A 27,067-nucleotide genomic window follows, 5' to 3' on the forward strand; every position below is an offset into this window, starting at 1 on the left:
GCGGGGCCGCCGCCGTTGCCGCGGGAGGGCGGTGCGGGGCGGGGGCGGAAGGGGCGGGCGCGGCCCGGCGCGGCTCGGCGGCGGTTGGCGGGGCCGGGCCGCTTCCTGCCGCTGAGGAGGGGCCCGGCGGGGTGGGTTCGGCTCGGCGCGGCTGCTGCGGGACCGCGGCTCGGCGGCGGACCCCCCTGCCCGGCGTGAGTGAGCGGGCAGGGGGGGCGGCTTCCCTGGGCTGCGGGCGGCCGGGGGGGTCCTCCCTTGCCCCTCCGGTGCGGTGCCGGCTCGGGCGCGCTGCCCTGCCCGGCTGCCGCCGGGGCGGCGGGGCAGGGCCGGCAGCGGCGTGTGTCGGGAGGCCGCCGGGGCGCTGGGCCCTCCGCTGCCGGGGCCGGTGGGGTTGCGGCCGCCCTGGGGGAACGCGCCCGGCTCCTCGGCTCGGTCTCCTCCTGCGGGCCGGAGGTCCGCGTCCCTGCCTGCCGCTGGCTGGCGGCGTGGGGTCTTCAGGGGAAGGGGGCGGGAGGGGAGCGGTGCTCGTCCCGCGGGAGGAGCGGCCGCACGCCTCGGGGAGCCTGCTGGTGCCTGCCGGTTCTCCAGGGGCAGGGCCGCCACGTTTTGCTGGGAAAACCGTCGTTTCACCTGGCAGCCGTCCCGGGGAGAACGCGAAATCGAGGACCCTGGACCAAAATTCCGCGCCCCCCCCCCCCCTCGACTTCTCATGTGGGTTTTAAAGGGATTAAATCTGATGCAACCAGGGGGCTAAGAATAGCGTCCTCCACGTTTCCCAGCGTGTGCGAAGTGCTCGGAAGGGCGCTTTGCAGCGTGTTCCCGCAGGCGGGCAGCGGCGGAGATGCCGCGCTGCGGCGGGGCGTCCCGGGTCCCCCGCGGGTCCGGCTCCCCCAGGGAACCCCCTCGGCGCCGGGGAAAGAGGCTAGGCGGCCGTAGCTCGGCTGTAAATCGGGATGGGGTGCCCTAACCGGCAGGAATTGGCTTTCTCTATTTGCAGGAAAGTATGAACCTGAGTAATTTGCAGGTGTCGGAGGGCAGCAAGGCTGAGCTTGTTCTTCATTAGCTGGCAGACTGCTCCGTTTTGTGTTTTCTGTGATAATGTACCTGGAGAATGTTGCATATCTAATAAGGTTCTCGTTCACCTAGCCAAATAAAGCGAGAAAGATTTTGTAGTTTAATTTAAATTGTGCCAGAAGTATTTTGTTATTGTTGGATGCAGGGCTCCAATCTGACAATCTCAGTCTTCCAAAAATGATATTATTCTTCCTAAATTTAAGTTTTTCTATTTTAAATGCTACTTCTGTTTATTTTAAGAGTTATTCAGTCTCATTCTGTCATTGCTTCTCCTACAGTTTCGCTGGTTTCCCGTTTCTCACTCCATTTCTGGATGGGAAGAAATCTGTGAATATCAACATAGAAGCAGAACACGTGTCTGTTCTTTTAATACATGATAAAAAGTTAGGCTTACTGATTTAAATAATGACTGAATTGAATTTATTCCTAATTGAGTAGTCATTAAAAATGAAATCGGGATGAGCGATGCCCTTGTAGAAAGGGTTAATCTACATTAGACTTAGAAGTTAGTGGTTGAATATGGAAGGCCTATGCAGTTTGCAATTGTTATTCCTCTCAGAAAATGAATATTTGGAGAGGAAGAATAGTGAGCATCAGACAGCATCATTAATCTTTGCAGATGTAGTACCATTATTAGCATCCCTCTTACCTCTGGGGCACACAGTTATCTTCAGTTTCCAGACACGAGTTTTATCTTATATCAAATTCTGGCTCTGCAGTGTAGCTGTTGAGCAGTGCTGTGGTGTTTATTAGGTGCCAGCCTGCCTTAAATCTGCGGTAAATGTATGAGGGGGCGATACCTCCTGGCTCTGAGCAAGGAGTGAGAGCGAGCACCCTGTTACTTGAGATATTTTTTTCCTTTGGTAGAACAATTTTAAGGATTCAGGGAGGCAGGCGGTTTACTGACTTTATGATATGTGTGTGTTCCATTTGCCTAAAGAATCATTATGCAGCTGTGATGAAATTACTTTTAATGATGATTATATTTTATTCTGCTTTACTGTCTGCAATCCAGACATCGTTAATCTAAGCTGTGAATTTTATAGCTGGATGAGAGCTTGAAGGCGTATTAGTACCTGGATCTGGTCAGTTCTGTTGTCCTAGAGCCAGACCAAAGAGAGGAAAGAAGGTTCTTTTGCTTCAGAGTATAACCCCCCCCTTTTTTTTTTTTTCCCCTCTTTTGGATCAGGTCTTGAAGCACAAGGTGAAGGTTTCTCTTCACGGTGCATGGACGGAAAGCCAATGCGCAGGTAAGACGTGAAAAACAATTGTCCTCTTATCTAAATATGATAAAATATGTGAGTTGGTTTCATAAGTGCCTAGACCATAAAATGTTTGTGTTTGTCTTTTTTTTTTTTTTTAAAGGCCTGGCTAGGAGAATTAGAATATAAAGCGTTCATCTTTAGTCTTTACTTAAACGTATATAGTTTTCAGTATTTACAAGACCAGATGTCTTTAAATGAATACACTGTTACGAAGACTGTGAAAGACAAGTTATCATAATTCTCCACCCACCCCCCTTGCTTCCCCCATTTACTATTTAAAATCCAGTATTTAATTACTTAGGTATTTAAATTGTGTGAAATAAACTGCCTGGGAATAAATTCAAACTTGATTTCTAAGGGGCGTTATTTTTCCCTTAACTAAAGGAGTTTAGCCCTTTTGATGGGGAGAGGTCTTGGGTGAAAAGGAGATTTCCTTTTCTAATTACGGATGCCAGCTGCCTCAGTCCTAATGAGCTGAAGATGCAGCTGAAGTTTAATTCAAGGGAGTTCTTGCTGTGGTTATGTCAGAAATGTTGCCTGTTATATAGAGAAAAAATTGTCACGGTAAATCAGCACGATGGCAGGTTGGTAAACGGGATTGCCTGCTAGTTCTAGTTGCTTTTCGCTCTCCCATGGCAATCCCGTGGCAAAACTTAACAGCGGTTATATTTCTGGATGTGATGCAGGCTGCATGGAAGCAAAGTTTCCTTAAGTTCCACGCCTCTACATGAAGTAAAGACAACTCATGCAAATTGCTTAGTCTGTCTGCACTTCTTAGGATGTTGAAAGTAGGGAAACTTTTATCATGGATAATTCTGTAAACAGCTGTGTAAGAGAAGGCGAGGCATTTTAACCATAGGTGAATATGTAGAGCATTTCTAGCTACAGCATTTGCAGAACCCATTAGCGTGGGTTCTGTGTTGTGGAAGGAGGTAAGGAATAAATAATCATTTAAACCCTTGAAGAGTGACACTATGTTGTTCAATTAAATGAACCCCTCAAGCGCAACAAAAAGAGACTGTGCCGCTGCTTCAGTTAAGCTAATGAGTAAACCTTGGGACATGATGTGGGCATCATTGGGGCTATCTATTGTTCAATATTTTTGCCAAGATAAGAAGTGTGGTTTAGACAATGAGGAGCTGTATGTGACTTTTACAATGTGTTCCTTTTTCTCCAAGACAGATTAAGTAGCAGACTTGCTCTCTTCCGTCTTAGTCTTCCACAATGGAGACTGTTTAAATCTTAACCAATGTAAAATCACAGCTTTTCAGGTTCTTATGTTGTGTTCCATTTATCAAAAAGGTTTTGCAAAATGACATAAAATTGGTGACTATCTTGGCTTGTGTTCTTGTTTCCTCTCTACTGTCTTCCTAATGGAAAAATTGAGATTCTAAATTTATTTTGTTATGTCTGCCGTTTCCTGCATGTCGCGTTGAGGCAGAGAAATAAAGTGCTGAAGTTTGTATGTCTTTTGTGGGTTTGTGGCTTTGGACTTGCTGTCATGGAAGTTCTGTTGGCCACTTGGACTGGGTAATTGTAGTGGTGGGTGACAGCACTGGGCTGAAGAAGTAGAGGTTTTCTGTTGTGGTGCTGATCCTGGCACTTCAGGCTTTTTTTTTAAATTTTTTTAATTTTACTCAGGTAATGGATGCAGACCAGACCTTTCAGTACCTTTTGTTTTCCCTCCCTCTCTGGCAAGCCAGGGCAGAGCATGGTTTACACATTTGACATATTTAGATGGCTTTACTTTTGAACTAACCTTTCGGCTGACCTCTGTGCCTAGGTGTGTTGTATGGCTGCAGTCTAGCAAGGCTCTATCGTGAGCTGTGGATTTCAGTTCTTGAATATGCTTGCAGGTTTTAAGGGTGTCTGTGTGGATTTTTAAAATTTCTGTTTGTTATTCTACTGCATATCTTAGCAGAAAATGCTAAAAGGTTCCTGATTGGATTTCAGGCTTACAGATCATCTTATGAAGTCCAGCTAAGCAGATGGTGGAGCACTTCCTTTTATCCTTTTACTCAGGGCTCTGCAGCCATTTAGTGCCACATGTGAGGGTCCTGTTAGGTATTGCAAGAAGAAGGGAGTGGGACTTGGTCAGTACTGTGTTAGTAAACATGGTGACTTGGTATCAAATGCATGCAGCATTCAGAGGATGGGAAGTACAATTGGAACGGAAAAGGCCTTGCAGCTATTTCTGTCAAGATTATAGTAGAGAAAATGCATTGCTGTTCAAACAGGATTTATCTTGCGTTAGAAATGAAGTGATAGTTGGGGCAGGCTATTCTTTCTTGCTGTCAGGCAGCGGCAAGCGAACGTTGTTTTGCTGAAGGTAGAAGCAAGGCAGAAGGGACCTCTCCAGTGAAGGGCATAGTCCCGCAGTACCCAAGCAAGGAGGGCAGAGCGGATCTGATGACCAGGGTCAGCCAGGAGTCTGGGGCTCATCAGGCAAGTCCGTAGTGATGAGGGAGGGCTGAGGTCAAGCCAGGAAGTCAGTGCAGTAGATCAGTATCAGTGGGGTACATGACCCCATAACCCCAACATAAGAAGGACATGGACCTGTTGGAACGGGTCTGGAGGAGGGCCACGAAGGTGATCTGAGGGCTGGAGCACCTCTGCTGTGAAGAGAGTTGGGGTTGTTCAGCCTGGAGAAGAGAAGGCTCCGGGGAGACCTTATAGTGGCCTTCCAGTACCTAAAGGGGGCCGATAGGAGAGATGGGGAGGGACTCTTTATGAGGGAGTGTAGCAGTAGGACGAGAGGTAATGGTTTTAAACTGAGAGAAGGGAAATTCAGATTAGGTATTAGGAAAAAATTCTTTCTTGTGAGGGTGGTGGGGCACTGGAACAGGTTGCCCGGAGAAGCTGTGGCTGCCCCATCCCTGGAGGTGTTCAAGGCCAGGCTGGATGGGGCTTTGAGCAGCCTGGTCTGGTGGGAGGTGTCCCTGCCCAGGGCAGGGGGTTGGAACTGGGTGATCTTTAAGGTCCCTTCCAACCCAAACCATTCTATGATTCTGTGAACAGGTACAGGTGTATCTTTCCCATAGCTCATGCCAGGCATGGGGGCTTGAGCGGCACCTAAGCAAAGTGGGGATGGTGTCCTGGTGCTCTCTCACGCAGCTCTTTCCTGGCAGCCCAGTCCCTGGTTACAGCAGCGCTGGAGCACAGGCCGCCAGACCCCCCTGGGGGGAGAAGCTGTTAATCCTGATTGTGCACTTGGGGACCTGCATGCACTTGGGAAATTAATCATTTGCTTGGACATCTCTCTTGGCCAAAACAAACTGCAAAAGGCTTAGGAAGGTTACGGAGGACTCCAGTAACAACCTCATCTTTCTGCATATGGACATCCTCATTCTTGGTGAAATGGAGTTTTCTGTGTTTGCTCTGTGAAAATGAAACTAAACAGTATAAATAGGGACATACACACCAGATCCTTGCTGTTCTCCTTTTGAATAATGTAAAATAATATTGTAGTCAAGTTTTATCTGCTTGTTTTCATAACTCATCCGCATTGAGCGCGAGTACCTAAACCTCGCTGTCTAGGTAAGAGAAGAAGTCAGTGGCATTTTTACTAATAATTAGACTTCTAGCTAACTAATTCCTAGGGTATTGATTGCCACAATTAAACATTTCCGTTTACTTAGTTGGCAGTGTTGTGGTGGTCACTTCTGTTGCTGAAGGTTTCACCTTTGGCTGGGCCAAATCAAAGATATTTGTTCTTGCAGGTCTGTAACGAGTATAGGAAATATTTTCTTTGTGCACGCATTAAATTCAAAGCGAGGCATTGACAGAAATCACTACTGGCTTGGTTTGTTTTCTTCATTTGCTACTAAAATCCATTGCTACTGAAATCCCCTAGAGCAATGTGTGTGATTTTTGGATTTTGGTTGAAGTTTTCAGCCCAAGACTTGTTCTGTTTTACAGGCCTTAGGTCAGCCTGTTGTTTTCTGCTGAACTGTATTAAAGCTTGCTTGTAATCTCATGCTAAAACATATGTTATCTTAAACAAAAAATGCAGGCTACTTTGACTTTAAAGTTAAGGAGCTCTGTGACTATATTGGAGAGTTCTTTTCTTAGATACGTATTATTAGATATTTTTTGAACTTTGGAAGAAGGTGCTATAAGCTCTAAGGATGGATGTCTCGTAGATGCCTGTGTTAATGAATAAAGTTTAGGGAACTGGCATAGCTGAATAAAATGGAGGCGAAGCAGCTTATTTATTTAGCTGACTTAGTGTTGCAGACTGCCTCTGTTCCCATTTGTACTTTCCAGCGGCGTGCTACAAAAACTGATCCTTTGTCAGCCCTTTCTTAATCTCATTGTATTTGCTGATTTCCCCAGCCCTGCATTTTGATGGAAGCTAAGCCTAGAATATCTGCGTAGCTGAGTGTGAATCTTTTATCCTTGCATACATACTTCCTCTCCGATCCTCAGCCCTTCTTAATCACCCCGAGTATTCAGGGAGCAGCTCTTAGCTTTGCATGTGTGTGGAGGGAGGCAGCTGGCCTGCCATGTGAGAATCAAATGCTGCCTTCTGTCTTTCACACCTCTAAGCTACTGACTCATCGTTTCGTTCTCTATGCATATATATGCATAATACACACATAATGCAGTTAAATTATTATCCTTGTGGAGACACATGCCATCAGACGGTGTCCTTTTAATTCACGCTACTGTGCCTAGCAGCAACCCACAGTGCTTAACATCAAGCATCTGGATTGATCCAGTATGGAAATTCCCAAGCCCATTGATCACTAGTGTCTGTGTTACCCAGAGAGAAGCTGTGGATGAATCAAGAGTGCTAATTTGATGATTACTCTTTCTCCCGTCCATTCAGTTTTCTTTAATCATTAACCAGCACTTTCTCTCCTGGAGGAAGGAGGCTGGATACAGTGCAGGCACTCGGATAAACGCTGGTGGGAACAATGCAGGACTGCCTCCAGTTCTTACTAACCAGACTCATTTTCTGTTAGTTAAAGATGTGTTCAGCAGAGTCTCCTCTGGGCAGAAAAATCCTGCTCTGTCCTGGCTAGGAAGGACTAGGGCTACTGCCTAAATCTGGCCAACTAATCACGTGGCATAAGGTCATCCTCCCCATCGCTCTGTGTTAGTGAAGACTCTTGGGTGGTGGGATTGCCAAGGTACACCATATTCCTTGTGGCAGTATAGCCTTCACCTAATCTTTTTTTGTAGTTAGAACCTGTGCCAGTCCAAAAAGCTCTTTGAGGTCTGCTTTAGGGCTGATTTTACTGGGAGTCGTCTTTGAGGAAAGCCAACAGGCATAACAAAGGGGTTCTGCTTTCCAAAAGGAGATCCTGTCATGGACATAGACTGCCTCTTGTGAGCTGTAGTTATGTGAAATGGGTTCTTATTTGAAGAATGGTTGTTCTGTGCATAGGTGCTTTGACTGACAGCCTGGTCAAGACAGACTGTCCAAAATTATTACAGTAGCATGTGTCTTAATAAGGCTCTTATTTTTTTTCTTTTTTTCTCCCAGGGGTTGATTTGACATAACTTGAAATCCCTAAGGCACAGTAAAATCCATTTGGCCTGTATAGCAAGAGCTAAACTCCACAGGGGGATTTTTGTCACCACCTTTCTCCGTCTCTTGGTAGAGGGATTAAATTACCCTCTGGCCTTTAGCTGCTAAGGACTATGAAAGTAAGCCAATTTGGTAAATCTTTAGCCAAGGTTTCTTGGGGTTTTTGTAGGGGTGCCATTAAACTTAGTTTGTGTATGCTGCTGCGAGAACTGCATTGTTCGTGAGGAACTTGGCAGAGCTTTGAAAATGGTTGTCAAACCCCACAAGGTGAATTTGGGTTGTGAGGGACAAGAGTGGGTGGAGGAGAGCGAGAGGCAGTGTAACAGCAGAAGGGTTTGTCAGAGGTGTCAGAAAAGGAGAACAGTGATGGATATAAAAAAGATGGAGTAGGGATGAAAAAACAAGGCATTTAAGGTGCAGAGGCTGAACAGGAGCAAGCAGCAAAACCCAGAGGGGAGAGCCAGCTGGATCTGTGTAACTAAGATATGAGGAAGAGGTAATGGTCTGAAACATCTGAATATGATGATCAAGAAGAGGGGGTGCGGGGGGAATGGGAAAACAGGCTAAGATGCAAGTGAATAATTCGAACTGCTGCAGTGAGACTGGTTTCCCTGTGGTTAGAAAGTGCATTTGACATAATGATGAGAGGAAAATATGTGAGTTATTTTTTTTTTAATTCTTTCCTGCAAGCATGCTGCAAAATACATTGAGCAATGGCGAAGTGAAGTTAGATTTCTTTTTAACTCTTCGTATGAAGAAAGTGAGGTAGTGACAGCTCACAAATGTCAGTACGCCAGAGAAGCTGGTAATGCACGAGATGTATTGGGTCTTTCATTATGTCTCCAGCAGCCAGTGCACTCTGGATAATTCATAACCAACAGTATTCTGATATTTTGCTCAGTGTGCTTTAATTGTTCTTAAGTGATGGTTTTTCTTTAAAATGGAAAGAGGCAATAGTTACATATATTTTGTTTATTTTCATAGTAATTGATATGTCACTGGTGCTCATGCACCTTTTAATAATTGTGCATATGATACACGGCAGAAATTCACATAAGCTCGAAACATGCAAAATGGCATGTCAGCTACGTGTGCACTGATGTGCTTATTTAGTCTGGTTGCTGAAAATAGAGTTGGGTTTAATTCTCCTTGTTTAGCGCTGATTTCAGTCATAATCTGATAGTGGAGCCTGGGGTGTAGGCAGACGTCTCTACGAAGTGAGGTATGAGATGTGTCATCTTCGTTCATCCCTTCGGAACTGCAGAATGGCTCAGGGCAATACTGCATTCCCGTTCTCTTGAGTAAGTAGCCTACATGGTGCAAAACGTGATCTGTCAGCGTTGTCATGCTGCTGTGCAGGGGGGTGTTGCACTTAAGCCACGGTAGAGCTGACATCTGCTCAGGGACGTGGGGGATAAAGGAAAGGTACCAGAAATTTTGTAAAGAAGGATATCAGATAGCTAGAATGTTGCACGCGAAGCTGGGAGTTTTTCCTACTCTGTGCCAGAAACTTGGTTTATATATTCTCAAGTGGTTCCTCATCTCTAAAGTTACTTGACTTTATTTTCTTCCTTTTTTGGTAGGCCAATAGTCATGGATAGATACTTTGGTTGTTTTGACTTTTTCCTGATTGGTCTGATAATCCCGATTGCCTTCTGCAGTTTTTAGTCTGCCGTTCTTGGGAAAGATTAACCTTCTTTTGAAACATGTCAGGGAAGGTGGGTTGAGTCAGAAGCCTCAATAATTCAAAAACATCCGAAGAGGTGATGGTTAAATGGATATTCTGTGAACCTGAAAGATACTCGTGGTAGGCTGCAGGCCATTTTATGTTACTGAAGTCTGTGTGACAGTTTAGTGTGTTCAGATATCACAGTGATGAGCGACCTTATAAAAAATGTGGGTAGAAGAACAGAGAAGTTTGGTTAAATCATGCAGCTGGAAATCCATCTCCAGCTCTGTGAAAACTCAAGTGACAATGGGCAAGTCAGCTAATCTGCTCTGCTTTGAGTCACTCTCTATGACATGGGGATAATACTTTTCTACCGTACAAGGCTATTATGAGGTTCAGTTAATAAATATGTGTAGTTGGATATTACAGCGGTGTGTCATAGAAAGCATATAAAAATAGGTATAAATATAAGCCTGTTGCAAGTTGGCATTTGTTTACTTCTGGGTACGCTTTGGTTTGAGACAGATTCCTCTTTCACGTGATCACATGCTTGTTTCCACGTTCCACCATGGAGTTATGGGCATTGCTGGTTTTGAGCTCGTAATCGGTGCGAGCGCTAGAGCTTTGGGTGACAGTTGCTGGTAGATTAGTTCATGATGATCCTGTCTTATGGCTTCCTCCGCTGCAGGTGTACCAGTACTCGACCAGGAGAGACCGGAATGGATGTGACTAGCCGTTGCACACTCGGAGATCCTAACAAGCTGCCAGAAGGGGTGCCGCAACCTGCTCGCATGCCCTACATCTCTGACAAGCACCCTCGACAAACTTTGGAAGTCATCAATCTTCTCCGGAAGCACCGGGAGTTGTGCGATGTGGTGCTAGTAGTCGGTGCGAAGAAGATCTACGCCCACAGGGTGATTCTCTCAGCCTGCAGCCCTTACTTCCGAGCCATGTTCACCGGGGAGCTGGCAGAGAGTCGGCAGACAGAAGTTGTCATCAGAGACATCGATGAAAGAGCCATGGAACTGCTGATTGACTTTGCATACACCTCTCAGATCACTGTGGAAGAGGGAAATGTCCAGACCTTGTTGCCAGCTGCTTGCCTTCTCCAGCTGGCCGAGATCCAGGAGGCCTGCTGCGAGTTCCTTAAGAGACAGTTGGACCCTTCCAATTGCCTGGGCATCCGAGCTTTTGCTGACACTCACTCGTGCCGTGAACTGCTGAGGATTGCTGACAAATTCACACAGCATAACTTCCAGGAGGTAAGAAGGTAGCGTGCTGGAATCGTGGCATAAAAGGTGTGAATGTGTCCTGTGAGAGCTGGGGCAGCTCTCATTTTGTGCTTCTTTCTAAATTCTGCCTTTACATTTGTTGTGTGCCCTAAGAGCGACAGGTGCCAGACACTAGTTGGAGAAGAAAGAGGGAAGAGGTACTTACAGGACTGCATTGTAGTGATGGTTTATATGTGATCCGCAGCATTTCTTCTCTTAGATTTGTGTGGCGAGTACTACGTGGAAGGCAGGGTCGCAGATATAGTTGGCGTTGGGTGCTACATCTGACACGGCTGCATAATGGTGTGATGTTCCACTCCCCTTTCAGAAATGTTCTGGGCTCTACATGATTGAAGGGGAGAGGGGTGTTAAAGTAAGGACAACACATTAATAGAACCAAAAGAAATGATGTTGAGTTTATGGATTGGGAAAGTGAGTGTGTGGGAGCATACAGCTGCCTCAGTGGAGTCTTCAGCTCCTTTGCTGTAGCAGGACTAGGGTTTTGCATCTATTATTCATCAGAATTTATTTGAAAGTAAGTAATATGTGTAATTTTGTAGCTGACCTTTATAAACTCAGGTCTCTCTTCCTTTGTTAATCCTGCCTAGATGATATTTTTTGGGGAAAAAAATTTACCAGCAAATGGTTCAGGGAAGGATCAGCATAATAATGAAGGATTCCATGAGCAAGTCTGAGAAGAGTGGGTCTTTACTTAACTGTTACACCCAGATGCAGAAAGGAGCCCAACACTTTTAAGTGGTGTCTTTCTTGAGCCTTTCTAGGGCAAGGATTTGCCTATGTTTTGAAAGCAGGTACTCTCTAGGAGTGTGTTCAGCATGAATGTCTGTTCCCCTGCTAGAGAGATTAATCTCTTGCCTTTTCCAGAAACTCTGCTTTTCCATCCCTTGGAACAGGTAGCCTGCTGCAGAGAAACCTCCTCTTTCCACCTGCTTCATGGGTAGATCCTTTCCAAAGGGGGTAACTCCAGTATCAACTCCTGATGCTAATGTAGTTTCCTTGGTATGTAAGTGCTGTGATTGATTGCAGCTTGCCAACCCTTTTTTTCCCTGCAGGAAACAGTTTGGAATTGTATTAATTTCAGTCAGGTGGTACTTAAGAAAATTATGAGCAGAAGCAAGCAGAGTTGAACTTGACTGTTAGACACATTGAAGACAATACTTGTTATCTAACTGTAGACACATGACATGAGTTTACTCTAAAAGTTGCAATGAAATACCTCTTTCCTCACCATAAAGACTAGAAAATAGAATTTGCTGTTTAAGATCAGAGATTGTTTTTTGTAGAATTTGGTGATTTCCCAAAAGCCCTGTATTTTATCTGGCCACTTCGTGTGCTCTGTGCTTGCTCTGCACTTCTTTTCTTCTGCCTTTTTTTTTTTTTTGGGGAGCAGGATGGTAACCAGATGGTCGTTTATTTTCAGTGCTTGGTCGTTCTACTGGTTAGATCTGTGCGCTTCTTGTTATTACATGAGTAGGGCATGCTTGCAAGCCTCTAAATAACTTTAAGAGCATAACAATTTTGTTTTAAAATGTTTTAGCATTAATGCATGCAGCTGGCTGGTGAGAGCTGCCTGTTCTGGGGTTTTTTTGAAGACAACGTCTTGTGTTCCTTATCCCTGTTAAAGCACCCAAAGGCAAGTTTTGGAAAACACCCTCCTCCTCGATGATGATGATGCAAATTATAGTTGACTTAACTGAATCATGGCCTTTGGAAAACAATTGGTTAGATTAGAGCACTATTTCTTTGGTCTGGGCAGGTTTTCCTGTCCCTTTCTGTGCCCTGGGAGTTTTGCAGCTCTTCATCCTTAACGTTCACCACTTCTGCTTCCAGTGTTTCTCTGCAGACAATCTTTATGGTGCTGCTTGTTGGGATTGTTTTCTGTTCTGCTGTTGTTTTCCATTTGGAGAGTGGATTGGTAATCCCTGATGGAATCCAGTGATTTGGCTACTTAAGCATCCTCCACTGTGGAGGTTGAGAACTGATAGAAAAATTTGCCTTTCTCTGCAGAGGCTGTATTGTCATTCCTCCAAGCTGGCAAAAAGAAATGCGAGATGGGAATTTCCTGAATAGCAATGTAAAATATTAAGCACTAGGCATCCTGCCAACCCATGCAGTTACTTTGAACGCAGTCTGACTTGCTTCATGTCCTCTGCTGTGCTAACCTCTACTCCTATTAATTTTTATGTGTATTGCTGCATTACATCATTAACTTCTTGGTAAAATGTTTTTCCAAGTTTTCCATTCCCCTCAATTTAATATGTTGCCTAAAACCCCTAGTGAATCTTGTGCGTGTAATGTGAAACGGTTCTATTAACAACTCCGCTGTACAAGAACAGCCTTCGTATTTTTTTGTTTGGTCTCTGACATCTGTGTGAAGGCAAAAAATATACTTAAGGATGAACAACTTGTACTTTGTATCAACAGACAAAAATTGCACTCCATGTTGGATACCCTGACATTTATTCTATCTGTAAAAGCAGTCATACCCATGAATACTGTAGAGGAAGTGAAGCCCATCCAATTCTTGTTTAATAGGCAAGTCAGTCAAACAGACCATTAATACTAACCAGGTAATTATTAGTGTCCTGATAATTAAGCCAAAATAAGGCAAAGCATTTTAAATAATTATTTGTTTTACTGTGTAAACTAACAAGTTGCGTAGTAGTAATAACTTGCTTTGCAGAAGTGCTTCCAGTACTTAAAGTTTTGTGAGGCCATCAATGCAACTGGGTTTTCTGAGGGTGGAGGGGCGAATCTGGATGACCATCCTTAACTCATAAATTTCCAGAGCCTCTGTTTCCAGAGTCTGAGGCTGCGCTTACAAACTGCCAGGGTAAAGTTTAGACATAAGCTAGTCTATGTAGAAGGAAGGGAAACTTGAGGAAAAATGCTGGTAAACATCTCTAATGACCAACACAGTTCTTTTCCTAAGGCTGAAGGAGTGTGTGGGCTAACCTTGCTGCGGCTCTTACTGCCCCTGAAAGCCCACGGGATCCTAGATCAAAGTCTGGTAACTGATCTCGCTGTCTGTTGTGTTCTTTTTAATTATATTTGCTGTTTTCAGTACTTGGCAGTTTTTGTATATTCGTTCAGTGCTCTCAATTTCTTCAGGTAGTTAAAAGGACTGCACAGCTGACTGCTGTTGAGATGATAGTATCAAAGAATGTATTTTCCTTTCATTTACGCTGCAAATCATAAAATAAGTCTTGGAATCCTAATGTGGTCGCAAACGATAAGGAAAAGCCAATATTCAGTTATTTTCTGTCGCTGAACCTCTCAGATTACAGGCCACAGACTGGGAATGCTTGTAGGGAAGCTGAGCTGGCAATTATCAATCAAACTATTTCTGCAGTTCTCTTTATTTTTGATTCTTGCATCTTTCCCATCTACCTGGGATCAGCGCAGAAGACGTGGTTGTGCGTGAGCTCTGTAACCCCTGAAGGCAGTCGCAGACTGACTCACATGTGCCGTGTGGTGGGAGCAGTTCTCCAGCAGCAGCAAAAGCCTCCTGAGAAACTCAGTCGCTGTCTTGGGCACTGAAGGAATTAACATGTCTGCAGATTGTCGGTGGCTTGAATTTCACAAGAGATCAGTCCTTAGGGCCTTAGGAGGCTCTGCTTCCCTCTTAAGTGCATCTGGACTTGTGCAGACTCCATGTATATATTTTAGAGCAAAGAGGCAGAATCAAATGAGTCGGTCTCCCTCTCCTGAAATGTTTTCTGTTCCAATACAAATCGGCATTCAGGAAGACTTTCTGTGTTCTCTCCAATACCTGTGGTAACTTGTTTCTGAGACTTTTATTTTTGTGCTCTGTGTTGTGTTGGATTTCTTGTGAATAGAGCCTCCTTATTCTGATGCCACTTTTCAGTCACTTACCACCTGTGCAACATTTTTATTTCTGCTTTATATGTTAGACACAGCAAACAAGGAGACTGGTTTTAAAGAAGGGCTTTGTCTTTCCTGAATTTTGAAACTGATCAGTGTGTTCTGTGGTTTAACCCTTTAAAAGTGTCCTACAAAAAGACTTTGTGTAAAATTCCCTTTCGCTTATATCCCCATCTAAAGGTGTCTGTGTTGTGTTGCTAGGGTCTGCGTTTTGCTCTGTGCAGCAAACCCTTCGTGTGTCTTGATGTCAAAACAGTGATGGGTATTTGGCACTGCTGGATCGGTCTATTAGACTCTAATTCAAGTGGACTGTATCCTCTTTAGAGTTGTGCTGAAGTGCTGGAGGACTGTGGTGCTTTGGCTGCTGTCCTTAATTTCTTTTTTTTTTTTTCCCCTTTCCATTTAACCAGGTAATGGAGAGTGAGGAGTTCATGCTGCTCCCTGCCAATCAGCTCATAGACATTATATCCAGTGATGAGTTAAATGTTCGCAGCGAAGAGCAGGTGTTCAATGCGGTGATGGCCTGGGTGAAATACAGCATCCAGGAGAGAAGACCCCAACTGCCACAGGTAATCTGGAGCATAGTAACATTCGAGATCACTTTATCCAGGGGAAGAGTAATGAGGGCTTGATATGGTGGTGCCACAGCAGTGTCACAGTCCTGAATGAATGCAAAGCCCCAGTAATTCTCTCTGACTTCCACCTGTGTTAGGTGTCTTGCACTTTCCCTTCATCTAGGCTGGAAGGTGCAGTGGCTGGAGCCTTCAATAGGGGCTTTGTTGAATTGTTTCCAGGTAGGACTTGCCAAACTTGATCATTCCAGTAGTCTGTCCAGACAAACCTGCCTGCATTGCTTTGAGTGTTGTATAAAAAAACATAGTGGGTAAGAGAAAGCTTGTCTTCATTTGCTGTGTATCTTTAAGCTCTGCTGTTTGATTTACGCCTCAGCCTTCATGATGTTATACTGGAGCTTGTCAGAATGGTTTTGTTGAAATACGATGCTTCATCTAAGCCAAGCCATTTCACAGAGAAGCACTCGTTCTGACAAAGCTGTCAGCCGGAAAGCCTCTGAAGTCTCGGGCTTTCTGATCAAAAGAGGCGAGAGTCTGCCTGCCTCAGTGTTTCTGCTTTGGAAATAGACATTAAATGCAACTCTATTTAGTGGAAAGCTTTTGAAAATTGTTTAAAAAAACCCCAAACCAATCAACAAAAAACCCACCTATTCTCAAGGTAGCTCTTAATGCCTTTATAGCCATGTGCCTTTTTAGGTCCCTCTGTCTGTACCTGTTTACGCCTCTAAATTCTTAGCTGTTGTGAAAGGCGTGTTACTTGTTATTGTTCAGTTACTGCACAATACCAGTCACATTTAAGAGACCTGAATGGTTTATAAAACTTCTATGCCTGAAACACGTGTTTACTTAGGTATTGACATCTGTAATTTTGTTTTCAGTTGTGGTCTTCTTTTCAGCTGTTAATAGATCCAGGGGATTGCCCCTTTTTGAAGACTGATTTTCTGCTGGGTATCTAAATTGATACTGAAAAGGCAAAGGTGCTATAAGATGAGCTGCATTCAGCTAAAATGCCAGAGTTTGGATGAGTGAATGACCATGCAAGTTTGCCAGAGGAATTATTAACTTCTTTATCAAAACTTTTTAGCCACTGTTGTTTTCCATTTGGCTTCTTACATCTTTGTGGGTATATATGATTTACTATATATGTTCTGTGTTTTAGGTTCTGCAGCATGTGCGTCTACCGCTGCTGAGTCCCAAGTTTCTTGTGGGTACAGTGGGCTCTGATCCGCTTATTAAGAGCGATGAGGAATGCCGGTAAATCTCCTCACTGATTTACAGAATTGGATTTTGTTGCATCTGGGTGCCTCATTTGCATCTATTTTCTAAAACCCTGCTGATTTGTCTGTGGTAAATGGATGATATCTCACAATTTCCTCTTTTGAAACTGGGTGGAGAAGACATGCAAGAAAGTGTGTACTGCTTGCATAATAGTCAATAGTGTGCCCTAGAAGTGTTTTTGTTCTTTCAGGTTTTCAGTGAAATAGTAAACTTTGAGTGCACAGTTTGACTGTTGGTAAAATACCCTTCAGTGTATTGCTTTCCATTTCATGGTTTGTTTTTTTTTTTGTTTGTTTGTTTCTTCTAAGCCTTTCATTACGGCTTACCACTTGCACGGCATTCGTGACCTCATTAGGACTTAAAAGTAGTTTTTCTATGTCTGCACTTTGATAACTGAATTGGCCTCTGGGATTAGTGTCTGTTATTTCCTACAGTGCTAGTGCAGGGAAACTGTAATTTCCTCCTCTTACAGGATGAGTCTCACTTTTTCTAGTTCTGCAGAGTTCTGTATCATCTGTAAAGCACGCAATCTTTCTTGTGCTTAATGTAAAAAAATTTCAGGGGGTAGGCTAAACTTCTCTTCCTGAATTCATAGTGGGGGAATTCCACATTTGTAGAGGGAAGGAGGACTTTTTTTTTTTCTTTTTTGTTTTATTCAAGGGTTTGGAATATTAGGATTAGTCCAGGTGGCAAGTCATGAATGGATGGACAGTGTGAGCTGGCCAGAGCTGATGGAGAAAATATTCATCCGAAGGGTACTATCTCCATCTATTGGTGATGTGTGTGTATTATGTATTTGTGTGCTTTTCAACTCCTGTTTTGTTCCTAGGCAAAACAACTGGTTGTTAAGTTTTAGCTTGAGGCAGTCTGGGTTATTCTTTTCTGCGTGGTAAGCCTGACAAATCTCTTGTCACAGTTTGGTTTTTTTTATCAGTCTTTTATAGGAAGCGACATCTATTATTAACTCTGGCCAAATATTGATACTGGTCTACTGCTGTCACTGTGTAAATGACTTGTAAACAGCTGATGAGTATTTAGGTGACAGTGTACGTTTTAACTAGAGCTATTCATGCACTTAAGTGATTTGTGAATACCTGAAGTGCATGACTAGTGCTGGCGGCTCTTGCCATTGGTTTTGATTCATACCTTCTGAGACTGGCATCAGATGAATTTCTGGCACTAATATTTTCCTATCATGCACAGGGATCTAGTGGATGAAGCTAAAAACTATCTGTTGTTGCCCCAAGAGAGGCCACTGATGCAAGGACCAAGAACTAGACCGCGCAAACCCATCCGCTGTGGAGAAGTGCTCTTTGCAGGTATGTATAGCTCCTGCTGGCTTAGGTCGGGAGATTCAAGTCTGGGTTTTCTGGTGATAGTGTTTCCGTAAGGTCAGTCTTCACAACATATTTCTGAAGTGACCTGTGCATTAATATCTGGAGATGAGATAACTTGCACTTTCTTGTGTGATTTCTTTGGTGCTATGAATGCCACAGTACTTCCAAACTAATCCTCTTGAAAATCACATTCTGTCCTCTAATTATAATCCTCAGAATGAGTAACTCAGAGATGGGGCTACTGGGTTAAAGCTGATGAAGTCCAGAGGGATTATTTGTACCAGGCACACACACAGTATGCGAGCTCAGTGCGTTCTTATGATGCTATTTCTTGTGTTTGGTTCCTACAGTGGGCGGCTGGTGTAGCGGGGATGCGATTTCCAGTGTTGAGCGCTATGACCCTCAAACCAATGAGTGGCGGATGGTGGCTTCCATGAGCAAAAGGCGCTGTGGTGTTGGAGTCAGCGTTCTGGATGACCTCCTCTATGCCGTGGGAGGCCATGACGGTTCCTCTTATCTTAACAGTGTAGAAAGGTAGGTCTCCATAAGGCCAATGTGCAAAATGTTGACTCAGAATGTTTAAATCTGGGTGCAGCCTCTTAAAAAATTAGTTCATTTTGCCAGCTACGTTCTTGTTCTGCTGAAATCGTGAAATTTATATTACGTTTTATCTACACTTCCTCCTCTCTTGCGTAGCCTTCAATATCGTATTGGTTTACTGCTGAACTAGGACTTCATGCATAAAGGCTTGTGTCATGTTATCCCCAGCTTAATGAGACAAGGTGTAGCCTTCGGTATAAGGAAGGCATATGTAAAAGATGGGTCTGGGTATAATTGATGGGAGAAGTGATGATCCTGGTTAACCTTATTTGTAATTGCTGGTTTGTTTTTAGCATTGTTGGGGAAGGTTGAGGTTACAGTAAGCATTTCTTAGATGTTGAGGGAAAGATCCTAGAATTTTATTGTGGAGTGGTAATTGGAGAATTCAGGAACCTTGCAATCACTTATACAGAAGAAGGAAAATAGGTCAGTTTTAGACCTGTGAAAGACAGAAGTCAAACAAGCTTTGTCAAGCTTCCTGTTTCTGGGAGCTGCATATGGCAGTCCCCGTGTCTAAAAGCCACATCACTCAAGCACTCCTAGTACTCTAAATCTTGGCCCTGTAACAAATCCAACAAGCTATACAAGTGTCTCCTTTCTCCTCGAGCCTCCCCTTCTTCCTACATATCTCCTTGCATATTCCCAGCTTCCCAAATCGTGACCCTAGTCTTACATCTCCCATGTCCTGTGCTTTTCTGCTATGCACCGTGTTTTCTGGTCTCTGGATTCCCAAGTCCATCTGGTTCCTTCATCTTTTATCTCGAAGTGCGGGTTCCAGTGCTGCCCAAGTTCTTGTGTGAGCTGCAGAGAACATACAGCAGAATAACTCTGCTGTTCTTTGCATAGATGCAAGTTGCCGCATGTCAGCCAGTCCTTGGTAACCTGCTGTCTTACGAACCTGAACCTTTGATCTTCAGTTTGAATCATCTCAATCTGCAGTTTGAACATCCCTGGAATAACACGTATTGGGTGCATTATATCACTTCAGGGGTTTTATCCAACTTTGAAATAGCTGTGTTGCAGTTTAAGCTCAAGCTAGGCAAGTTTCACTGCCTTAGTAGTTCCCAAGCATGGGAGAGTCTGAAGCATAGCTAGACGAGTAATTTGTGCTGTTTGGTGTGTTTTGTTTTTTTTTTTCCTAGGTATGATCCAAAGACCAATCAGTGGAGCAGTGATGTGGCCCCCACCAGCACCTGCAGGACCAGTGTTGGAGTAGCAGTTCTTGGGGGCTACCTCTATGCTGTGGGTGGTCAGGATGGTGTCTCTTGCCTCAACATTGTGGAAAGGTACTTCTTAATTGGGGAGGGGAAGTAAAAAAAAAAAAAAAAAAAAAAAAAAAAAAAAAAGAGGGGCACAGGGAGAAGAGGGTCGTTTAGAAGGCGCAGTTGATGTGGACGAGCTGGAGACGAGGTAAGTACTGTACAAATCTTACGGGGATTTCTGTTTGGAGAGGATAAGGTCAGTCTTCCTGCCCCTTTGTGAAGATGTCAACACTTCACTAAGCTTCGGTGTTTGTTCTTTTGCCAGGTATGATCCCAAAGAAAACAAATGGACTCGAGTGGCTTCCATGAGCACCAGGCGCCTGGGAGTTGCAGTGGCTGTGCTAGGGGGCTTCCTCTATGCTGTGGGAGGCTCTGATGGGACTTCTCCTCTCAATACTGGTATGCCTTTTGCTCTCCCTTATTGCAGTCATCACTTGTCACGGTCTTGTTTGTCCTTAGTGTCCTCAGATTGCTATTGAATATTTTAGACGTCAGTTTGCAGTGTTATTTCTTCTTTAAATATGATTTTTGTCATACAGTAATTCACTCCCCAGGCTTGTGAGCTTATTACCTGGTTGTGTGTCATTTTTTTCTTTCTCGATGCTGCATTTGGCAGCGTGTCCTGAATACAGTACTTCGATCATTTGCATAGCAGTTGCAAGCACATCTTTTTTCCTGCAGTAGCCCCTTTTCTGCTGTAGGAAGGAAGGTGCGAAGGGTAAAACTACTGCAAGATGATAATGCAGGTCAGTTTGTAGCATTGCCAGCTCCCTCTTGAGTGAAGATGCTGAATGTGATTGACTGCGTAGGGCTGGAGACAGGAGAGATACCAGCAAGCATTCTATAGAAGAAAAGTGTTAGAGTGAGAGATAACAAACTGGTTCATCGTATTTTTTTATGTGTGAAAATTGTAGCCTCTTTACAGCTTGAGCAATACTTTGGATGCAGGTTTAAAGGTGGTAAGCCCCGCTGGCTGCCAACGCTGTTGTCCAAAGATGTGTCATTTTCCTCTGCAGTGGAACGCTACAATCCCCAGGAGAACCGCTGGCACACAATCGCACCCATGGGGACGAGGAGGAAGCACCTGGGCTGTGCGGTGTACCAAGACATGATATATGCTGTAGGCGGCAGAGATGATACGACAGAGCTCAGTAGTGCTGAGAGATACAACCCTCGAACCAACCAGTGGTCTCCTGTTGTGGCCATGACATCCCGCCGGAGTGGAGTGAGTTTGGCTTGGTTTGCTTGTCTCTGCTGTACATAATCAGGTGTATACATAAACACATACAAATCTCTTGTGAGGTTTTTCTCTTGCTTCCTCTGTACCTTCACGTCTCTTCTGTGAGGGGAAAGCTTTGCAAAAAGTCAAAGCTCTTTAGCAAGACCAGAGAATGAAGTGGTGGTTGTGTCCTGCCACAGACAACTGTGTAATGTGCCTGAGGATGGGGAAATGGAGTCATTTGACAGTCTCTTTAATAGTTTTGGTCCCTTATATGGAGTCAGCTACTTAGGCCTGAAACAGAGGAGGAGTTTAGGTTTTTAATTGGTGAAGTAGCCGTACTTGGTATGAGATACTGTTAGAGAACAATATCAAAATTAGTACCTGAGTCTCATCTTGTAGTCCACTTTGGATGAATTAGGAGGTGAACATACCTACTTGCCCAAAAGAAAGAGCTGGGAAATGGGACGAGTATGTGTTTAGATACAAACATCCAGCCAAGTCTTTTCACTGCCTTGAGATGTGTGTGGGAACAGGATTTCTGAGCTTTCACTTAATACGTCGCCTCTCTTCACCGAGTCCTGTGAATATGGGGAGTGACAGCATGTTCTCATCAACTGCTAATCTTCCTGCTTTCTGTAGACGTGTGAGCAAAAGATTAACATACTGTTTTAAGTAGTCATCGTGCTTGGGCAGATGCAAATGTTATGAATGTTTATCATTGGATACCGGATTATATAGTAAAGAGTGGATTAATTCTGTCTGTATGTCAGTATTTCAGTGTCTGGTGAGGCAAGTATGAATGATAATTTGAGGAACTACTGGTTTTGGAGACAGAGGATACATATTTATTTCCGTCCTCAAAGCATACAGTACACTATCCAACACTTTACTTCTTAGTTACCAATTAGGCGTTGACTTTTCATGAGCTGCTTCTCTCTTTGCTTTCTGTAGAAACTGCTAAACAGATGCATCTGTATCTGCAGCCCTCCTGAGTTCTTCCTCACTTTCTCAAAGCCAAAACAAGGACCATTTGACACTGTGTTCTCGGCGTCTTTTCTCTGTTATGCCATGAGATGTTTTCACTGGAAGTGATCTTCCTAAACCACAGAACTGTTTGACACTTCAGTGATTTTGTGTTTCAGCAGAAAGACAAAATAGAAAGGCTGGAGGCCAAGGTGCTTAGAGATGGTCCAAGCTCCAGCCTGGAGGACCAGGCCAGAGGCTCACATATGGTTCTCCTAGTTTAAGCAAGCGTTCCGGGCTGTAGGCTGGTAGCTATTCTGATGCGTGTGTGTCATACTTGGTCAAGAATTTTAGTCCAAAACATAGTGAGTTTTGTCTGATAGAAGCTTAGGTTCTCATGTGTCTATTATCACGCAAGCAGTTCTAGTTGTTGTAGCTGGTAATAAGGTGAATCTTCTGCTTTTTCTTTGACAGTGTCTATTTTGAGATATATGTTTAACTTTTAATGTCTTGCTATTTTGTGTGTCCTTTTTTTCCCCCAAAAAACCCTCTGTTGCAGACTTGCCTTTCACCAAACATGGTTATTAAATCCTTTTATTAATGTTTTCATTTTAATCCTTCTTTTCAGGGAATCCCAGCTAATAGCTATCTGTGGTGGTTTTTGCAGGTTGGCCTCGCAGTGGTGAACGGACAGCTGATGGCAGTGGGGGGTTTTGATGGCACAACGTACTTGAAGACCATTGAGGTGTTTGATCCGGATGCTAACACGTGGAGGTAACTGTTAAGTCTGTGAAGCAATCAAATAGTGAGCTCCTGCTGGAGCTGCTGTCACCCAACTGGAGCTGTACCAGCCAAATTAGAAATGTGATGAACACCATGGTGTGGTAACCAGCGTAACATTCGCACTGTGGATTGTTGGTTTTCACGAAAGCCTAAGAAAGAGAATCGCATTTTGAAAAATATCCCAGTATTCCCATGTCTGTGACTATGGCAGTTGAGAAACATTTTCTTGCGGATGTCTGCCATTGACTTGATTTTAAGTAAAATACAAGTTTTCCATAGTTTTCCCATCGTGAGTATCACAACAGATTTAATCAACACTTCATAAATAAAACCTCACTGCATCTTTTGCAGGTAGGAAAATGGTGTATAGATAGCTTACTGAGACACGGGGAAAATAAATGATTTAACAGGCTTTTTGGGTAGCAAGCAAAAGGTCATACCAAAACCTGGTTTGTTTTTAAGTGCTGCTTTTGAACATAACAAAAATGGACCACTCTGAGAGACATATGCCCCCTCTGTTTATTTTGGGCAGTCTCTCCTGCTTCCCAATAAAACTAAGCTTGCCCTTAGCAGAAGGAGCTCACAGTCATGATGTGGAATTCGGCCTACTCGTTTTTTGGTTTCAAGCTGAGGCTCTGATATCCAAATCCTTTTGGAGGAGCTGAAACAGAACACATCAAGCATATGATGTTCTTCCCCTTTAAATCTGCAGGACAGCGATTAGAAGAATTTAATCTGAGAGAAATAATATGAAATTGCTGATCAAAACCATGTACTGAGCAGAAAGGCTATTTTTTCTTTTCTAGTCATAACTACACTTGAAAGCAATTGCTTGTGTCTTTATTCCCAAATCTAATTAGTATTGCATTTCAAGCTCCTATCTGTATTCTTGCTGCTTTAGTAATCTGGCAGGGGTGGGGAATAGGAAAAAATTAATGTCCTTATTCCTTCCAGCCTAGTAATACTAGTAGATTAACCCTTTCCCTATGGGATAAGCTGTCATCAGAAGCAGTGGAGGAACTTGCCCTTGTGTGTTGAGTTATGGACAACACCTTTGGAACTGCAGAGAAAACCAGTTGAGTAGAGAGTAATATGTACTTCATATTCCTTAGCTGAATGTTTTCAGCTACTTTCAGTGACAGTAACAGTAATAAGATCTCTAGAGTTGGGTGTTACTGCCTGGACTAGCATTCACCGAACTTTAGGAGGTTATTCAAGGTATTAGCTTCTGGGTTTTTCCTCCCACTGCATTCAATATAGCTGATCAGCGTCTGTGGCCTTCTCTTTCTTTTGTTTGCTGAACTTCTTGCTCTATGAAGGATATTTTTTATTTGTGTAGCCTGACCAAGGAATGCTTCCAATGCAATTCAGGATTAACAAATGGCATTGGTAGGAGTTGTTTGGAGGACTTGCTTCTCCTCTTTCTGCCAGCAGACTTCAGTGGCACAGAGGGGAATATGCAGCTGACGTGAATAGGATGCTGGAGTCTATAGGGATCAGATTTCCATATGAAATGCAGGCACCATTTCAGTAACGTATTTTGGAGAAACAGATGGTGCTTGGGATGTGTTACATCTTTGTTACATCAGCTGAATTTAGGGTATTAGAAATATAAAAGAAATTAGTTGAATTGTAAGTAGCAAACCTATCCTTGCTCTTGTGTTACCCAAAATGTAGCCCAAGGTCAGCTACAGCCTGCAAAGTTATTTTTTATCTTGCGTATTACCAGACGAGGAGAAAGCAAGTGATTACTTGAGTAGTGGAAAACTGCAGTGTCAAAACGAGAAGCACTTTCTATTTTGAGAGAGAAAGGCATGATCAAATGCAGCTGTTTTTCTTGGAAGTCTATAAAACGACTGCTACCCAACTGACTTGTCATGGTCTGCTTTAACCAGAAGTTAACGATGGTGTAATTGTGCTTACAAAGGCTGGTTCAGTCTTTCCCGCGGTAGCTCCCTGCAGGGGCTGAACCAGTGTGACCACTGAAACCTTGTCTTTGCAGGTTGTATGGTGGGATGAACTACCGGCGGCTGGGAGGAGGAGTAGGTGTTATCAAAATGACACACTGTGAATCCCATATATGGTAAGCATCAAGAGGGAGGGAGACCCCTTGGTTCTCATTCCTAGAAAAACTGAAGAGACTTGTTGACACTGGACCTCCTTGCAGCTCTAGTATGCACGGTCTAGATCCAATGTAACTCTTTGCCGGTGACTCTTTCTATGGAATTACAAAAATGACTTCTGTGAGCGTTTGCCCAATGGGAGACCACGTTGTCAGACTCCAGGGAACCACTGGACAAAAGTATAAGTGTTGCTTATGTCGGTATTTTTTCTAAATAGTCTACACTTTTGAATAAACCAAACTGTAAAAGCTATTGTAGCGTAAACAATGCTGACGTAGAGACCACGTGCTGATACTGGGAGTCTGGCAAGGAGGCGGGTTTCCTGCTTTCCCTCCTGCTGTGAGCAGTGGATGTGGCAGCTGTGTGGTGGGTGAAAGAGGAAAGTGATACAGAAAACATTGCTTTTGCCTTATTTACAGAGAGCTTCAAAAAAGTACTTGACCTGCAAGGTGCCACCTTTGCACAGAAGCTTTTCTGTGCACAGAGTATATTTATTTTTTCATTTAATTTGTATCATGTATTTTCTTTGTATCGCTCACAGCGATGATTCCAGCTTTTTATATTACATATATATGTGTGCGCATATATATATATGTATTTTATATATATATGTATATGTGCATGTGCAATTTGAGTTTTGACAAGCTGGTGGGTAGGGCAGGGCTATGTCCTGCCAGCTATTGTGGTTCCAACCCTTGTGGTATGTTTTAGGGTCTCTTAGAGTACAGGAGAGCTATGAGGATGGGTGCCCTGACTATCTTTTCAGTCTTGCTGGAGGCAAGAAGTAGAACTGGAACTCTCATCTATCGACTGAATCAGTGAAGTGCCCAAAAAAGGGTGAGAGTGAAAAGGATTTCAAATGATGCCTTTTTACTGTACAGTGTATGGTACAAAAGTTCAGTTTTTTGTCTCTCCCCTCCCCTGTATATGAACCTAGAAACAACTAGTTGTTGCTTACATATAAAAACCTTTTCCTCACGTCGCCTGCTAGATATCGGTTCTTGTCTGAAGCTGGGATGCAGGTATCGTCTGTTGATTCTGACTAGCCTAGATCAACACTCACTTCTCAGGTTCTTGCTGGAACGCCAGACCCGCAGTCAGCTCCTGCTGAAAAAAGCTTAGACCAGCATCATCTTAGCTGCCCTCCTGCCTCTTGTCTGTGTCTTTAGAATTCCTGTTGTGAAACATTGACCATGATGAGATGGTATCCTCCCTTTTAGTGATTTTTATGTACTTTGCCTGTGTGTGTTTAGAGCAGGGAAAGGTATGAGGCTCATTAAAGAGTTTGGAGGGGAGGGACTATTTGCTGGCACTGGGAGTAACTGTCATGTTTTGGTGACTGCAGAGGTACCCGGGGGCGGGGGGAGAGGAAGGAGGAACTTTAGACTCAAAGGTTCTGATATGTTTGTACTGTAATTTCTATCTAGTATGAAAGAATGACATTTTGCACCTGATATAACTTTGGACCTTACCAAATCTGACTTTTAAAACAGTAAGAGGACTGTAAATTCTTGGGATGAAAAAGGCAGTGCTGACATCTTAAGTTCTTTAACTTCATAGTTTCATTCATGTAACTCAGATTTTAATGTGCTTGAATATAGTAAAAATTACACTACAGTAATAAATGGGTCATTAAAACTTTTTTAAAAGCCCCTTTTCCCCTAAAGGTCGGTATTCTTGTGTTTACATATGAAGATCATTTGCACCTTTACAAGGAAAACAAGTATTCTGTAAACAAATGTTTACATGTATCATTTATGCTTTTTTCTAGCATGAGTAACTTGTATAAATAGTGCTATCTTAATAAATTTCTTCTACGCTCTTCTTTGTTTGTTCCTTGGGGTGGAAGCGGTGGACTATGCTGTTGTATAGTTTGTGTGGATGCAGATGTTGCTTTTTTTTTTTTTTTAGATACTAGTCCAAGTAAAATTGGCTTAAACTTCTGCTGTTTGGTGTTATGCTCAATTGCTTAGAAGCACATCATTCAGAACTAGCTTTTTCTGGAAGAAAGTATCTGTGCTATCTGGCTAAATCTAGCTCTGTTCACGTAACTGCAGTTATCAATGAGGGCTATTCTCCAATTTGCTGATAAGCATGTTAAAATAAAAGTAGCTTTTCACTCCTGCAGTACCTTACAGCTAGAGTGTAGTAGATACCACACATACGTAGCAAAGCATCACTCTTGCAAGCTGAGTATGGCTGTAGG

At 43.5% G+C, this 27,067-nt stretch overlaps 1 protein-coding gene across 3 annotated transcripts; it reads left to right on the forward strand.

The window, feature by feature from the left end:
* Window positions 1–63: 63 nt before the first annotated feature.
* Window positions 64–26,683, forward strand: KLHL20 (kelch like family member 20). Of its 3 annotated transcripts, XM_063344081.1 has the most exons (13): window positions 64–194; window positions 2,264–2,324; window positions 10,233–10,806; window positions 15,132–15,290; window positions 16,453–16,547; window positions 17,775–17,890; window positions 18,259–18,442; window positions 19,651–19,794; window positions 20,036–20,169; window positions 20,787–20,995; window positions 22,623–22,729; window positions 24,741–24,821; window positions 25,573–26,683. In XM_063344081.1, the coding sequence occupies exons 2-13, from the start codon at window positions 2,302–2,304 to the stop codon at window positions 25,580–25,582; spliced, it is 1,836 nt and encodes a 611-aa protein (XP_063200151.1). In that variant the 5' UTR covers window positions 64–194; window positions 2,264–2,301; the 3' UTR covers window positions 25,583–26,683. The 3 variants fall into 3 exon arrangements, with proteins under 3 accessions (XP_063200151.1, XP_063200153.1, XP_063200150.1); XM_063344083.1 differs by having other exon boundaries at window positions 24,741–26,683; XM_063344080.1 differs by lacking the exons at window positions 64–194; window positions 2,264–2,324 and having other exon boundaries at window positions 10,186–10,806; window positions 24,741–26,683.
* The last annotated feature ends 384 nt before the right edge of the window (window positions 26,684–27,067 follow it).

The sequence above is a fragment of the Chroicocephalus ridibundus genome, chromosome 8, assembly GCF_963924245.1.
Source record: "Chroicocephalus ridibundus chromosome 8, bChrRid1.1, whole genome shotgun sequence".
NCBI classification, from domain to species: domain Eukaryota; kingdom Metazoa; phylum Chordata; class Aves; order Charadriiformes; family Laridae; genus Chroicocephalus; species Chroicocephalus ridibundus.

Coding starts and splice junctions, on each gene's coding strand:
- KLHL20 (XM_063344080.1), top strand. CDS start 10,198: ATGATGATCCTGTCTTATGGCTTCCTCCGCTGCAGGTGTACCAGTACT. Junction 16,548..17,774: donor AAGAGCGATGAGGAATGCCG/GTAAATCTCCTC, acceptor TATCATGCACAG/GGATCTAGTGGATGAAGCTA. Junction 20,170..20,786: donor GACTTCTCCTCTCAATACTG/GTATGCCTTTTG, acceptor TTTCCTCTGCAG/TGGAACGCTACAATCCCCAG.